At 35.3% G+C, this 15,818-nt stretch overlaps 2 protein-coding genes and 1 pseudogene across 2 annotated transcripts; 1 reads left to right on the top strand and 2 right to left on the bottom strand.

The window, feature by feature from the left end:
- Positions 1–5,172: 5,172 nt before the first annotated feature.
- LOC107630029 (chromo domain-containing protein LHP1-like) lies at positions 5,173–9,862 on the top strand. The gene is made up of 8 exons (XM_016333035.3): positions 5,173–5,458; positions 5,541–5,566; positions 5,644–5,730; positions 5,823–6,554; positions 8,150–8,210; positions 8,315–8,343; positions 9,329–9,404; positions 9,482–9,862. The coding sequence occupies exons 1-7, from the start codon at positions 5,255–5,257 to the stop codon at positions 9,351–9,353; spliced, it is 1,164 nt and encodes a 387-aa protein (XP_016188521.3). The 5' UTR covers positions 5,173–5,254; the 3' UTR covers positions 9,354–9,404; positions 9,482–9,862.
- A 1,492-nt stretch (positions 9,863–11,354) lies between these two features.
- LOC107630028 (uncharacterized) lies at positions 11,355–13,560 on the bottom strand. The gene has a single exon (XM_016333034.3). It carries the CDS (start codon positions 13,442–13,444, stop codon positions 11,555–11,557), a length of 1,890 nt encoding a protein of 629 aa, XP_016188520.1. The 5' UTR covers positions 13,445–13,560; the 3' UTR covers positions 11,355–11,554.
- A 641-nt stretch (positions 13,561–14,201) lies between these two features.
- Positions 14,202–15,191, bottom strand: LOC148570106 (ethylene-responsive transcription factor 4-like; annotated as a pseudogene).
- Positions 15,192–15,818: the final 627 nt, after the last annotated feature.

The raw sequence follows: 15,818 nt of genomic DNA, 5'->3' as shown, positions 1-15,818 counted from the left end.
TTATATATTAATAGATAATAAAATTTTTATTTTTTCATTCAACACTTAATTCTCTTACTCCCACTTTTTTTTATTTTCAATTATTTTTTTTTTGGTGTCTAAACAAGGAAAGAAACAAAGCAAAAACTATCCTAAATTCGAGCGGATGATTCGTTGGAGATCAACACCAGGCTCAGACCAAATAACATGATTAGAGTTACTCTTGGCACCATATTTAGCCATCCAATCTGCAGCTCTATTTGCTTCTCGAGACACCCATTCAACGTGAACAAGCCAAGGACGAGATAAAAGCTCCTGAATCTTGTGAACCAAATCTGTTACTTCAGATGAATACCCACTTGTAAGCTCATGCATGATGGGCAGAATGTCAAGGCAATCCGTTTCACATATAATATCCCTCAAACCGCAATCTCAAGCTAAAACCAGTCCCCCTCCAAGCAGCAAATAATTCACATCTGATTATAGACCAAGGGAGAATGCTTCCAGAGCAGCCCGAGATCCAATCTCCCTTAGAATCTCTAATAATACACCCAAATCCCGCTAAATTTGAATCCATATGCAAGCTTGCATCACAATTAACTTTAAAACTATTGCCTACCGGTGGTTCCCAACACAGGCAATTTCGGAGAGACCTAAAGGCATTGCTTCGATTCCTGTAAACCTGTAAGTCTTTGGCGGTAATTCTGGCCAAGGCAACAACCTTATGGTCTGTCCAAGGGTTGTCAGTGTTGAATATGTCATTGCACCTATGTCTCCATACCCACCAAAGCCCTGCACCAAAGGATGCCTCATTGTTAGCCAAGGCCTTCCGAAACCACTCTTCAAGAGCAATACCAGCCGTCGAGTCCAGGATACTAGGATCCAACGTATACAAGATTGCCTTTGATCGTTCATAGTCTCTAAGGAAATGCTCCATAGTCTCCTGCGCTTTGTTACATCTCTTACACATATCTGAAGAAGCTAAATGCCGATTGAATCGAAAGGTCTCAGTTGGTAGAGCATCATGTAAGCTAAGCCACATAGTAAATTTGAACTTCTCTGGAATGTTTGTGTTCCACAACCAGTTCCAATTACTGTTGGCATTCCAATTTAATGTTTTCTTTAATAACCATCTGTAACCCTCCCTTACACTATACTTTTTTGTTGCTGTAGGCCACCACTCCCACTGTGGCTCCAACTCAGTCAAACTAGGATATCTCAGACCACAAATAAACTGCTTAATCTCATGCAAAATAGGCGTGGTAAGACTATCAACCTCCCAAGACACCCCTTTTCACAAGTCAGCCACCATGAAATCTGATTCAGAAATATGTACATAAGGAACAAGGTTGCAATTATTTGATGTATAACAACTAAGCCCTAGAAAAAAAATTAAATTGAAGTAATAATAATTACCCAACGTCTCAAACAAATGTAAAGATTTTTATCAAAAAAATATAAAAATATGAAAAAAATAAATATTTAATTAAAAATTTGATGAAAAAAATAGTGAAAGCAAAGGGAGAACCAGTTATCGATGTCGTTTGTGGATCAAAGAGGAAAATAAATTTTTAATTTTTAAAATTATTTTTATAAAATATGATTTTTTATTATTTAATATTTTTTATATTTTTTTACTTAAAAAGATAGCTTTTATATATATAGACTTTTATATATGAAGATATTAGATTTCTATATATACTAAAAAAATGTACAACTTTATGATGCCAAGTGTCGATTATAGACATCATTCACTTGTCAAGCATGGAGACTACCACTAGTTAGCTTTTATATATAAAGAAATAACTTTATATATACAGACTTTTATATATAAAGAGATTAGACTTCTATATATACTAAAAAAATATACAACTTTATGATGGCAAGTGTCGATGATGGACAGCATTCACTTGACAAGTATAGAGACTACCACTAGTTAGCTTTTATATATAAAGAGATAGATATAAGATTCTTATTCTTTGATTCAACACTTATTAAGTATTTAGCTATGACACTTGTCAACTAAATAAACCTAACACTTGTCAAGTATTTAACTATGACACTTGTCAACCAAATAAACCAATTATATATTAATAGATAATAAAATTTTTATTCTTCCATTCAACACTTAATCCTCTTACTCCCACTTTTTTATTTTCAATTATTTGATATGGATAACAACTAAGCCCTAGAAAAAAATAAAATAGAATGAGTAATAATTACCCAACGTCTTAAATATGATTTTTTATCATTTAATACTTTTTTATATTTTTTTACTTAAAAAAATAGCTTTTATATATACAGACTTTTATATATACTAAAAAATTTACAACTTTCTGATGTCAAGTGTCGATCATAAATAGCATCTACTTGTCAAGTATGGAGACTACCACTAGTTAGCTTTTATATATAAAAAAATGACTTTTATATATCCAGACTTTTATATATAAAAAGATTAGACATCTATATATACTAAAAAAATGAACAACTTTATAATGTCAAGTGTCAATCATAGACAGCATTCACTTGTCAAACATGGAGACTTTCACTAGTTAGCTTTTATATATAAAGAGATAGATGTAAGATTTTTATTCTTTGATTTAACACTCAAGTATCTAGCTATGACACTTGTCAATTAAATAAACCTAACAGTTTTAAAGTATTTAACTATGACACTTGTCAACCAAATAAACCTATTATTAATAGATAATAAAATTTTTATTCTTCATTCAACACTTAATCCTCTTACTTCCACTTTTTCCATTTTTAATTATTTGATATGGAGAACAACTAAGCCCTAGAAAAAATAAAATTGAATGAATAATAATTATCCAAAGTCTTAAATAAATGTAAAAATTTTTATAAAAAAATAAAAATATAAAATTATAAATATTTAAATAGAAATTTGATGAAAAAATAGTGAAAGTAAAAGGAGAACGAGTTATCGATGTCGTTTGTGGATAAAAGAGGAAAATGTATTTTTATTTTTTAAATTTTTTTTAAAATATAATTTTTCATCATCTAATATTTTTTTAATATTTTTTTTTACTTAAAAAGATAGCTTTTATATATACAGACTTTTATATATAAGGATATTAAACTTTTATATATACTAAAAAATGTACAATTTTATGATGCCAAGTGTCGATCATAGACAGCATCCACTTGTCAAGTATGGAAACTACCACTAGTTAGCTTTTATATATAAAGAAATAACTTTTATATATACAGACTTTTATATATAAAGAGAATAGACTTCTATATATACTAAAAAAATGTACAACTTTTATGATGCCAAGTGTCAATCATAGACAGCATTCACTTGTCAAGCATAGAGAGTACCACTAGTTAACTTTTATATATAAAGAGATAGATGTAAGATTTTTATTATTTGATTCAACACTTGTTAAGTATCTAGCTATGACATTTGTCAACTAAATAAACCTAACACTTGTCAAGTATTTTATTATGACATTTGTCAACCAAATAAACCTATTATATATTAATAGATAATAAGATTTTTATTCTTCCTGTTCAACACTTAATCCTCTTACTCTCACTTTTTCTATTTTCAATTATTTGATATGGATAACAATTAAGCCTTAAAAAAATAAAATTAAATAAATAATAATTACCCAAAGTCTCAAACAAATGTAAAAAGATTTATCAAAAAAATATAAAAATATAAAAAATAAATATTTAATTGAAAGTTTGATAAAAAAAATAGTGAAAGTAACAAGAGAACGAGTTATCGATATCGTTTGTGGATCAAAGAAAAAAATGTATTTTTTTATTTTTAAATTTTTTTTTATAAAATATGATTTTTCATCATTTAATATTTTTTTACTTAAAAAGATACCTTTTATATATACATATTTTTATATATACAGAATTTTATGTATAAAGAGATTAGACTTCTATATATACTAAAAAAATATACAACTTTATGATGTCAAGTATCGATCATAAACAGCATCCACTTGTCAAGTATAGAGACTACCACTAGTTAACTTTTATATATACTAAAAAAATGTACAACTTTATGATGACAAATGTCGATCATAGATAACATTCACTTGTCAAGCATAGAAACTACCACTAATTAGCTTTTATATATAAAGAAATAGATATAAGATTTTTATTATTTGATTCAACACTTGTCAAGTATCTAGCTATGACACTTCTCAACTAAATAAACCTAACACTTGTCAAGTGTTTAACTATGACACTTATCAACCCAATAAACCTATTATATATTAATAAATAATAAGATTTTATTCTTCCATTCAACACTTAATTTTCTTATTCCCACTTTTTCTATTTCAATTATTTGATATGGATAACAACTAAATCCTAGAAGAAAAAAATTGGATGAATAATAATTACTCAAACTCTCAAACAAATGTAAAGATTTCTATAAAAAAAACATTTGCTTAAAAGTTTGATAAAAAAAAAATAGTGAAAGCAAAAGGAAAACAAGTTATAGATGTGGTTTGTAGATCAAAGAGAAAAATGTATTTTTAATTTTAAATTTTTTTTAAAATATATTTTTTATTATTTAATATTATTTAATATTTTTTTACTTAAAAAGATAGCTTTTATATATAAAGATATTAGATTTCTATATATCCTAAAAAAATGTACAATTATATAATGCCAAATGTCGATCATAGACCACGTCCATTTGTCTAGTATGAAGACTACTACTAGTTAACTTTTATATATAAAGAGATTTTTATATTTTTTTACTTAAAAAAATAGTTTTTATATATACAAATTTTTATATATAAAAAGATTAAACTTTTATATATACTAAAAAATATCCAACTTTATAATGCTAAGTATCGATCATAGATGACATCCATTTGTCAAACATAAAGACTACCACTAATTAACTTTTATATATAAAGAGATAAATATAAATTTTTTATTTTTTAATTTAACATTTAACTCTCATTCCTATTTTTTTTATTTTCATTTAGTTGATATGGATAACAACTACATCCTAAATAAAATAAAATAAAATAAAATAAATAATAATTACTCAAAGTCTCAAACAAATGTAAAAGATTCTGTATTTTTAATTTTTTTTTATAAAATATAATTTTTCATCGTTTAATATTTTTTTTAGCTTAAAAAATGTACTAGAAGAAGTTAGAATTCAGAGTATCAGTCGGTCAGTCCTATTAAAGAGCGGGGAACTGAAGAGGTTGGGGGTTTAGGCGTTGTTTGCTGCATTGCGCGAGAGAGAAACAAGAACAAGGTGGGGATTGAAATGAAGGGAGGGAGGAAGAAGAGCGATGCTGCTGCAAATGATGAGCAGATTCAGCTCGCTCTACAAAACAAGACGGAGACGGGAATGGGAATGAGAATGGGAGGGGAGCACCAAACCCTTGTGACTGTCCCTCACTCTAACTCTCCCAACCTTGATGACGGCTTCTACGAAATTGAGGCCATTCGCCGTAAAAGAATGCGCAAGGTGCTCCCTTTTTCATCTGTCTCTGTCTCTTTATTTGATCTTCTAATCAAATGCTAATGCTATTGCTATTAAAACCACACAGGGTCAACTCCAGTACCTTATCAAATGGTCAGTTTCCCTTGATGAGCCCTTGTTTGATTATTTGTGTTGTTGTACATTTGATTGATGGGTGATGACATTGACAGGCGGGGATGGCCCGAGACTGCCAACACATGGGAGCCTCTTGACAATCTCCAGTCAGTTCCGGAGGTCATCGATGCTTTTGAGGACTGGTATTAAACTACAGGAATTCTATTCAATTCCAAGCCATGCATCATTATGCAGTGTTCTTTTCCCTAATTTTCTCTGTGTTTACTTAATCTAGCCTGAGATCTGGAAAACAGCGGAGGCGCAAACGCAAGCACGTTGATCACCACACACAGCCCAAGAAGAGGCACCACCGCTCCGCCACTTCTTACACCCTTAGACGCTTCCCTACTCCCGCAGCTGACCACCATTTGCAACCGGAACCTGAACCTCTTGCAGTTGCAGGCCCTCTTCCTCCCGATCTTCCAGCCAATCCTCAGACGGTTGTCTTTGCTGACGAATTGGAAACTAACACTGATGACAGCAGGGCGCAACCACCCAATCAAAATGGGTTTGCGGATGCTTCCGGCCAAATTATTCTGAGGAGTCAGGAAAATGATTACGATCCAAAGCTCAGTGAACTTCGAGCAACAGCAAACAATGGGGTTGATGCAGATAATCTTGCACCTCATGTTCAACTAGCAAATGCCTCCGCAGGAAATGGTCATCCAGCTGGTGATTTGAAGGTGAATTCCATGGACCCACCTCAAAGTGACCGCTGCAGAGGTGCAAAAAGGAGGAAATCAGGATCTGTGAAGCGATTCAAGTGTCCATCTGAGGCTGTTGATACTCAGAAGTCATTCAGTGTGTTTGGAACAGGCCAGGCAGGAATGCCTCGTGATGTGGGGAATAATAGTCATGGTAGGAATTGCAATGTAGGGAATATTGTCAAGATTATAAAGCCAATAGGCTATTCAGCTTCATTGTCTGGCAACACACAGGATATCTTGGTGACCTTTATTGCTGTGAGGTTAGTCACTCAACTAACTGTCCCATATTTTGTTCCTACACCTTGATATAAAAGCTGATAATTATAGTAGTTTTCATGAGTGTGTTCATGAAGTCATAATTAAGGACCTTAAATCCAACAAGCAAGTAGAATTAGTAGAATTGTGATAGAACCAGGAGCTAGCAGAACGTTAGGACTTTATTGCTGAAAAGGGATTGCAAATCGCACTCCCTAGAAGGTTCTTAGACAGTTGGAACTACCAACTGAGAGAGAGAGTTTCTCTCCAGCTCTGACAGAATTGACAAAACAGAAAAACATAAAACCAAAACTAACTACAATACACCTATTTATAGGTAGTCAGAAGTAGAGCTAACTAACCAACAGCCGGCTAAACCAAGCTAGAATTGCTAACTATCAGCTAATCGAGTAGAGCTACTTATCTCTTCTCTTGTAAAATACCCCAAACCTGTTACTAGGCCCCACTCTATCAATCAACGTACTGAACTTTAGTCGTATACTCATGCACAAAATTTGTTGTTTACATTTGATGCATATTGCAGCTCACCATTCTGAGCATTGAATGATGAACTCATAAGTAAAAATTTGAATTATCAAAGTTCTGAAGTTTAGCTTGTTCCAATCACTTGTGACCATGGTTATTTGAAAAAGCAAAAAAAAAAAAAAAAGCGGATAAATTACACTCACCCCTCTAGTCCAACTTATACTAATCCTCTCTAAGCTATCTATTATTGACATGAAATACCAAGAATACCTCCACCTTTTTTGTCCCTACCAGATCACAGTATTACACATTCAGACCATCCAACACTCTTCTCTTTGCTCCATTGCCACCAGCCACCACCATCACCGCTTGTTGTCAACCTATTTATAATTAATTAGTGATTACATATTAATTAATTCTATAGCCGCCTAGTTATGTGTGTTGTATGATTGTAATGTGAAGTACTTTTGTTTTGAACCCTCATGCTGAGATTGGGATTTCATGAGCTTCTATCTATCAAAAGTAACTGTTTATGGTCCCAAAATATCAATTCCTTCAAGGAAAATAGCCTCCCACTACCTTAATCTTCATTTTGCAACTAGTTCCCGAACATTCTCTTCAACCACACTAGTTATGAATTTCGTGTTATGGTGGGGGAGGAATGGAGAGAAGAATGTTTGATGATGAATGGAGGGCTTTTTGTGTTTTCCTTTAATATAGTGAAAAATGTCACTTGATCAAATTAAACCATACATTTATTGTTTGTTGTAGAAAGAAATATTGATCAAACTTTTGTTGGTAATATTTGCAATGTAATTTATTTCTGTTTCATATTGTAGATTTGTAATGGACAAATGTAGAATGAACTCGTATAAATGTAGCTTGCAATTTATTTTGTATAATTGCAACTTGACATTTATATTTATTATGATTGAAACTTACTTTCATTTGGCTTATATTACGTGATTATATGAGGTCTAATTTCCACGAGTAATTTTGTTGTTAAATTTGGTATCCTTTCCACTCCTTTTATGAATACTGGAGTGAAGTCAGTTGTTTTTAATAATCATAAAGCTTGCTTCTTTGCATAATGGTCCCTTTATAAACTTCACAGGTGCGACGGAGCAGAAGTTTTGGTGGATAACAAATATCTAAAGGAACACAATCCACTCCTGGTAATCTGCTACCCCAACCGTATCAATGTTTGATTATGTCCTTTGAAGCTTCTCAAAATGTTTATGGTATGTGGCTCTAACACTTTTTGCTTATGATGTTTCAGCTGATCAATTACTATGAGCAGCATCTCCGGTACATTCCATGATTGAACATGTTTAAGGGACTTGTGCAGTTAGATATTCCAGTCTTTGCTGTTCAGTGGTATAGAAAGAGATGTATTTATAGAGGCACTAGCTAGTTAAAGGCCGGTTACTGTATAACAACAGTTAGACCAATTGCTAACGTGCTTGTATGACAAGTGTGTTAACATGAGCATGACTAGGAAATCGTAGTTTTCTCTTTAGAAACCTGTTCCTACACCCTGTTATAACTTATAACCGCTTTGCACATATTGGGTTTTTAGCAATTTAAATTTAATTTGGTGTGTGGATGGACTGAAATTTGTCAAAGTTGATCACCTTTTTTTCCTGTTCTTAATGTGAAACTTCAACTTTCGTGATAAGGAGTTTCTCTTGGAACTTCAATCCCGGTGATTCCCTGACGCCTTTACTCATGTTTTTGCCGCCAGTATCAGAGATGATGACCATCATCGTCTTTGAGCTCAGAACGCCAAGGATCTCCTTTCTCATCTTCCTCAGCAATCCTCCGCTTCAGTTCTTCATGGTGGAAGGAGTTGCTCGTCGCTTTTCGTACCGCTTTTCGTACCTAACGGCTTTCTTAATGTCTCTGTTTCGTGCCACTCCTCTCTAGCTATTGCACCAATTTGTTCTCCATAATTTTTTATTTTTTTGTCTCTGCGCAAGAACCTGATTATTATTTCCATTAGCTCAGTGCGCCTCATACTCACCGCCACTCTTCAAAAGCTCCCATCCTCAATTCTGATTTCTGCTGAGGCCTCATTGATTATATTGTATCTGTTTATTGCTTCTCTGTGTGGTTCTTCTACCTCATTTTCTAGTGACATTAGCTGTCGTTTATCTGTTCCAATACTTCTTTCATTTCGAATCTCTGGGTTGCCACTGATGCTCTTGCCTTGTTTGATTTCCATGATTTTGTTGTTCCAGAGTTGTCACCGATGCTCTTACCTTGTTTGATTTCCATGATTTTGTTGTTCCAGAGTTGTCACATTGGTGCTTGTGTGATTAGTGGTTCTGGTTCCTCTCTCCACTGGACTTGGGTTGTTACTCTGTCATGTAACCTGAACTCTCTATCCCTCTATTCTAATATAAATTAGCTATTTTCGTTTCTCGTCTGATTATGCTCATCATAGGTAATTGTCACCGAAGTCTATTATCTGATGTCATTGCTGCCAGTTGATGAGCCAAAGAGTTGCTTCCCTATGGTGCCCATGTGACTCCCACATCTGGAGCTTCCTCCAACATTTGGATAACACCTCCAAGAATTGCATATATTTGGATAACATCTCCAAGAATTGCATCCATTTCTGCGCAGAATGTCTTCCAAGCATGGACACTTTGTTAATTTGTCGTATTTGCGTGTCGGACATATTTCAGACACGACACTCATCAACACTCGTCCGACACGCATGTTTTAAAACATTCTTCTCCGGTTTTAGACACACCTAAGTACTATCACGTGTTCACATGTCCAGTCTTGTTCTTAATATTTATTTTTGAAATGAGTTTAGAAATAGTATATATTATTAATTATTAAAAAATATTAAAAAATATTTTAAATATTGTATATAATTAAAAATATTAAAAATAATAAAAAATTAATTTATATTTAATATTAATAAAATATCAAAATATCATCATAATTTATCTTAAAAAATTTTATATTTTATATATATACAGAATCTTCGTGTCTTGTAAAAATTTTAAATTTATAAAAATTTTTAATTCGTGTGTGTCCCACAACGTGTCCATGCATCATAGTGAATAACTAATATAAAAGACAAAGAAAAGTGATCTGTTTATCTAATCATGAATTGAAGACTCATTCTTAATAATATAATCATGTAGACCATTCTTTCAATGTGATCAAAGCAAAAAATAAAAGACATGTATTTTATTGGAATTCAACAATAGCAACTAGCGTCTAGCTAGTTCCAAAGAACAAAATAGTACTTTGCGTTTGTGTTATGGACATTGGACAAGGCCCAATGTTCTTAGAAAAAGAGCTTCCGAAATCGTTACACTGCGATAACGGAAAATAATAAATCAAACAGGTAATGTATTCCAAGGTAATAAAAGCAATAGTTAATGAAGGCGTTACGAAGTCAGAAAATTAATGGCCAAGTTAATGGCTACGAATGTAAGGGAGTAACGTGTAAGTTACTATAAGAAGGGAAAGGGTAACAAATCAAGGTATGTACATCCACAAATACTAAGACATTTACAGTCTTAACTCAGCTCTTCAAAGCAAACATATAACAGTGGATGATTCCCCCAATGAATGTTATGTTAACAACGGTGACGTCTCATATATTGTGTGTACTTAGCAAAGGGTATACCACACACCACGTTATCTGAAGGTCCAGAAACTCAGTAAAAAAAAAATAAAAAAGAAACACAAATAACAATTTCACATCCTCAGTCAGTCATTCACAAAGAGAGCAGAAACCATGGTTCAAGCAAAACTCTACTAATATTTTATTTTCCATGACAAGAAAAATCAAATATAAAACTGTTATTTAAGAGAGGAGTATTAAAATTTGGGCCAAAAAGGGTAAATTCATACAACAGAAGCTAGAAGAAACAGATGCCAAACTAGTGAAACTAAAATCTTGGCATTCTCACATATTTGTCAAACATCTGAAACAAATCAGAACACATAGTGTGATTGCATGTAAAGACACAAGTAACATAAAAGCACTAAATGTAGAATATAGGAACAAAAGCTGTGCCATATGAACAAGTTCAGATTAGGAAAAGCAAATAATAGCTGCTTCTATATTAATTAAAATATAAGATTAAAAGCTCAAAATTAGACATTGGACTTCTTACCCAATGCTACTCTTCTGCTTGCTAGCTCCCAACATAACAGACAACATATATCAATACATCAGATGTTGTAGTATCTCAAATATCAATAATCTGCAAGTGATTTGCATTCAAGTAATAACCTCCAGATAAGGTTCAAGGCTGATATAATCGAAGTAATCTTTGGACACTAGGATTAGTACGATATATGAATCCATCAGTATTAACTGAATGAAAAATATTATCCAGATTATGACCTACAGCAATAGCAACATCAATAAACACAATTGAAAATACACACCAAGCATCTACAAGGAAAGGTAGTTAAGGATAATTCACTTTATTTAATTCAACTGCTCATCTGCAATTATCAAGAAAACTCTATTTAAGGTACGAAATCAATCTAGCACAACAAGTTTCTGATACTCCGGGCCAGCAATTGCAGTTTCCATGGCAGCTTCAGGACTTATTTCGCCATCATTGTCCATGAACAAGCTCAAAAGATTCTTAGAGAACCCGCTCACGAGAGCCACTCCTTGCTGGGTGGATGGCACCGGAGTGGCCCTCGAATCCCTTAGATTCCAGAAAACAATCTGAGGAACGGCAGAGCCATAACCTTTCTCACTATATTTTCTAATAATTGCTTGGTAGTCAGTCTCCCAAGGGTTTGCGGATGCTTGATCGAACTCCATGTCACTGAACACAAATACCCTCTTAATCATCTGATCTGCTTTCAATTTTCCATTCACAGCCACCTCTAAAATGCGATCAAATACAGCCTGAAAATCTGTGTTCCCTCCCCACTCCATCTCCCTAATAAACTCAGCCTTGGAACGAAGATCTTCGCCTTCAATCAAATGAAGCTTAGGTTCCTCGCTGAATGTAATAACCTTTCCCTTCCATGGATCCTCATTCAATTCAGACACCAATAGTCCCAATGCCACAGAAACCTCCATGGGGACCCCATCCATGCTCCCAGAAACATCACACACAGCCAAACAGTTCTTCATCTTACCTTTACTGAGCATGTCACTCACCATTCTGCTCCACTGTAGCTCTGCCACCTCACCGCCATCTCCGTCCCCCAAAGACTTAATAATCTCGTGAGGAAGTAAAGCGCCGGCTGCAATGGTAGTCTTCCCTGACTTCACGTCCTCGAGGTACTTCTCAAACCTTTCTTTGTCATGCTTTAAGAACTTCTCCTTATATAACTTCATGGCCACGGAGGCGACTCTGTTGTACGGGATTGAATCCCAACGGTTCGCACCCATGAAAACCTCGGGAAGTTCTAGAGCCTTCCTCAGAGGGACAAGAACGTCTTTCCTCAACCGATCGCGGACCCTGTAAGCATAATGCTTCTCCTCGATTCCTTCATATTCAGGGTTACCGTTGCGAGGGAAGATCCTCTTGGCAATAGTCTCGCACAACAACGTTGATCGGTCAAAAGAAGAATCAACCGAAGGGCACCACTTTCCTGCAAGACTGATCTTGGTCAATGCACCGGAATTCAGATTCTGGAGATCATTTTTCAAACAATCGGCGAAGTGATCCGAGACGCTATCGTGCAGGAGACGAAAATTCTCGTCCCTGTTGTAACGATCGAGGAGTCTCTTGGCCATGGCGAGTTTCTTCTCTCCCCTCAAAGCATGGGCCTTCTCTTTCTCCGCCACAGGGTCCGAAACCTTCTTTAAGGGCTTTGATTTGATTGGCTTCCTCTTTAACCTGTTCCTCTTGCCGGATTGTTTATCGCGAAGCCACCGCAGCTTCTGATTCTTGCGGACATCGGAACCTTCTAGAAGCCTGTAGAGTATCTCGGGGAGGTCTTTGAAATATCCAAAATCGGCGAGGGAGGGGACGTTGGCTGCGAGTGTCTTAGGGTGGTTAGAGAATAGCCACGTGGCAGCAGCGTAGAAGCCATCGCGATCGGACTTGCCGGTGCCACGGACGCCTCGGAGGTTACAGATTAGTTTGAGTGTGGTGAGGGGGTTGTGGGCCCATGCCACGTGGAGCCTCTCTCTGACGGAGTCCGGGGGAGTGTCGGGGACGACGTGGAAGAAGAAGTCGAGGCATGGGTTGCCGGATGACAAGAAGGTTGCGGAGTTGTTTTCGGTGAATCCCATTGGTGGTTGTGGTTGGATGGTGGTTATGGTGTTGAATTTTGAAACCATTACGTCGATGAAGGGATCAGAGGGTGTGATTGGGGTTGTGGTGGTGGCGGTGGAGGTGGGGGTTAGGAAGGATTGTGGTTTAGGATTGTAGATTTCAGGTGGGCCTTGGAGAGTGACCATCGTGCTTGTTGCTGGTGTGTGGGTTGAAATGAAATGGTGATGAAAACAGGCGAGAGGCCAACGTCGATGCGAAACTTGGAAAACCGAGCGAAAATGGTAGGATGGTTGTTTTGAGCGAACACGTTCAGTGCAATTTTATAGGAAAAATTAGAGGGCGGAGACGGAATTTTTAAAAAAAAAAAGTAAATATTTAAAGTTTATTTACTATTTTATGTATTATTATGTATTTTGTTTATCGAGTAAATGAGTTAATAATATACATAGGCCACAACTATGGTACCTACGTTAACCGTGGCTACAGGTGGCTAGTAATCGACCATCTTAGGGGTGCACATGATCCGACCCGATTCGAAGGTCCGATCCGGTTCCGAACATTTTAGGGGTTAATTTGGTGTGATTTCATCGGGTTTAGGGTCGGATAAGGGTCTCAAAAATAGACCCGGTAATTATTTCGGGTCGGATCCGGACCATAACTCAGGTCACCCGAAGTCGGCCCGGTGGCCCAGTCATCATACACAATTAATATTTTGTGTTATTAGTGATGAATTATGACTATTCTTATGTGGAATTTAAGTATTGTAAACCTTAATATTTTGTGTTATTAGTCATTATAAGACTATAAGTTAATGTTTTATGTTTACAATGCATAAGACTTTAGACTAATGCATAATATTGTATTATTTGTGTTGATTTAAATATTTGGTATTATTAGACAATATTAGTATTGATTGTGGTTATACTTTATTATTGATTGTGGTTATGCTTTAATTTTGAAGAAGGGTTGGTTCTTGTTATATTTTTCTAAGTGAATTTTACTATGTTAAATAATGGTTGGAGTCTTGAAAATTTGGATATTTTTACATGCTAGCTTACAAGAAGGTATCAACGTAATGTAATATTAACGGCCCGATTTTCACCCGATTTTCACTCGGTATAATTGTGGCCCGAAAGTGTATTGGTTTCGGTATATATTTTGGATCGGGTTTGGGTCACATCAAACCCGGCTTCACCCGACCCATGTACACCCCTAGACCATCTAATAAAAATGTGACATTTGTTATGATCCAAATTAACATAAACATGCTTATAGCTAATCTAAGGTAGATAAACACACAATTTTTATCGCAGGAGCAATGGTGAGGTCGAGATCCAATAGCCCCTTGTATGACATGCCCTCGTAGTCCACTCCAGAAGAAGAATCGAAGTCGTTGCATTGCCTATGAGACACATCTCGCTGGCGGCTCATTCTCGATTCGTCGTACGATGTAACATTTCAAAAAACATGATAGAACGCACTGCTGGGAACGCCATGACGGCAGAAGTAAAGGCGGAGAAAACGATTTCAGCGTGCACTACGGCTAGGACTGCACTGACGGTGGCGGTGGCGGAAGCCGCGAAGATGAATCAAGCGTATTACTCTGACTCGGGCTACATGTGTTATTGTTAATGTGAACGAAGTTGTTGCTGTTGTTCAGAAGCTCCGCCGCCATCAGAAAATTGGTCTTAGCCTTGGCGCCGTACGCACGCGCTGCCCCCTCTGCAGTTTCGAAAGTTCCGAGCCAGACGTGCGTCTTGCCAGGGTCATGGATCTGGGCGGCGTCCATGGCCGTTTCTTAACACCTTTGTAACAGATCTCTTTGGCGTGACTGCTTAACAAATTTATCACGATTAAGATGGTCATAATCCAAGTCAAAACCATCTCCCTTCCAACTGTCAAACTCTCATTGGTTTTATCATATCTAGCCATCATAGCCACGAAACAAACAAGCTACTATAGACCGCACCATATACATATATCGTTTTACACCATAAACAAAATAAAATTAAATTAAATTCATTTACACTGTAAATGAAATATAGTATGATAAATTTAACTCAGATATAAGAAAATCTGCAAGTAGTAGTCTTAGGGTCTGTTTGGGAAGTTTTAAAAGTAATTTTTTTCGGAAATATTTGGTAACCAAAGAAAATCAGCCAAAAACAGCAATAACTTGCCTTATTTAGTATTCATTAATTGTTGCGTCAATTAATGAATGCTAAATAAGGCAAGTTCTGGCTTTTTTTTGTCTCCCTAATATTACCTATTTTTTTTAGCTTTTGACTTATAAAAAGTAGTAGTATTAATGTTTGGTGCAATTTTTAAAACCAAATTACAACTTTCTAAGAAGTTATTTAGGAGTTTATAGAAAAGTTTAAAAAAATGAGGCTGATTTTTTTTATATAGAAAAAATATTGGTGTTTTTTTTTGGGAAATAGGATTATTTGGTGTAATTATAGATGGGTGAATTTTGTAGGTGAGAAGTCAACACGTGGGGGCGTGCTGGACACATGGCAGCATCCTGGATTCCTGGCCAACACGTGGGGGACGTGTTGG

The sequence above is a fragment of the Arachis ipaensis genome, chromosome B3 (genome assembly GCF_059453495.1).
Source record: "Arachis ipaensis isolate K30076 ecotype BB chromosome B3, ASM5945349v1, whole genome shotgun sequence".
In the NCBI taxonomy this organism is placed as follows: domain Eukaryota; kingdom Viridiplantae; phylum Streptophyta; class Magnoliopsida; order Fabales; family Fabaceae; genus Arachis; species Arachis ipaensis.
Note: the sequence above shows the minus strand (reverse complement) of the source record. Positions and strands in the feature narration are given on the sequence as shown.

What these genes read in the sequence shown, in the direction of transcription:
- LOC107630028 (XM_016333034.3), bottom strand. Translation starts at nt 13,444, where the DNA reads ATGGTCACTCTCCAAGGCCCACCTGAAATCTACAATCCTAAACCACAA.
- LOC107630029 (XM_016333035.3), top strand. Translation starts at nt 5,255, where the DNA reads ATGAAGGGAGGGAGGAAGAAGAGCGATGCTGCTGCAAATGATGAGCAG. An exon ending in ATCGATGCTTTTGAGGACTG is followed by an intron (nt 5,731 to 5,822) that starts GTATTAAACTAC and finishes TACTTAATCTAG; the next exon opens with CCTGAGATCTGGAAAACAGC. An exon ending in GTGACCTTTATTGCTGTGAG is followed by an intron (nt 6,555 to 8,149) that starts GTTAGTCACTCA and finishes TAAACTTCACAG; the next exon opens with GTGCGACGGAGCAGAAGTTT.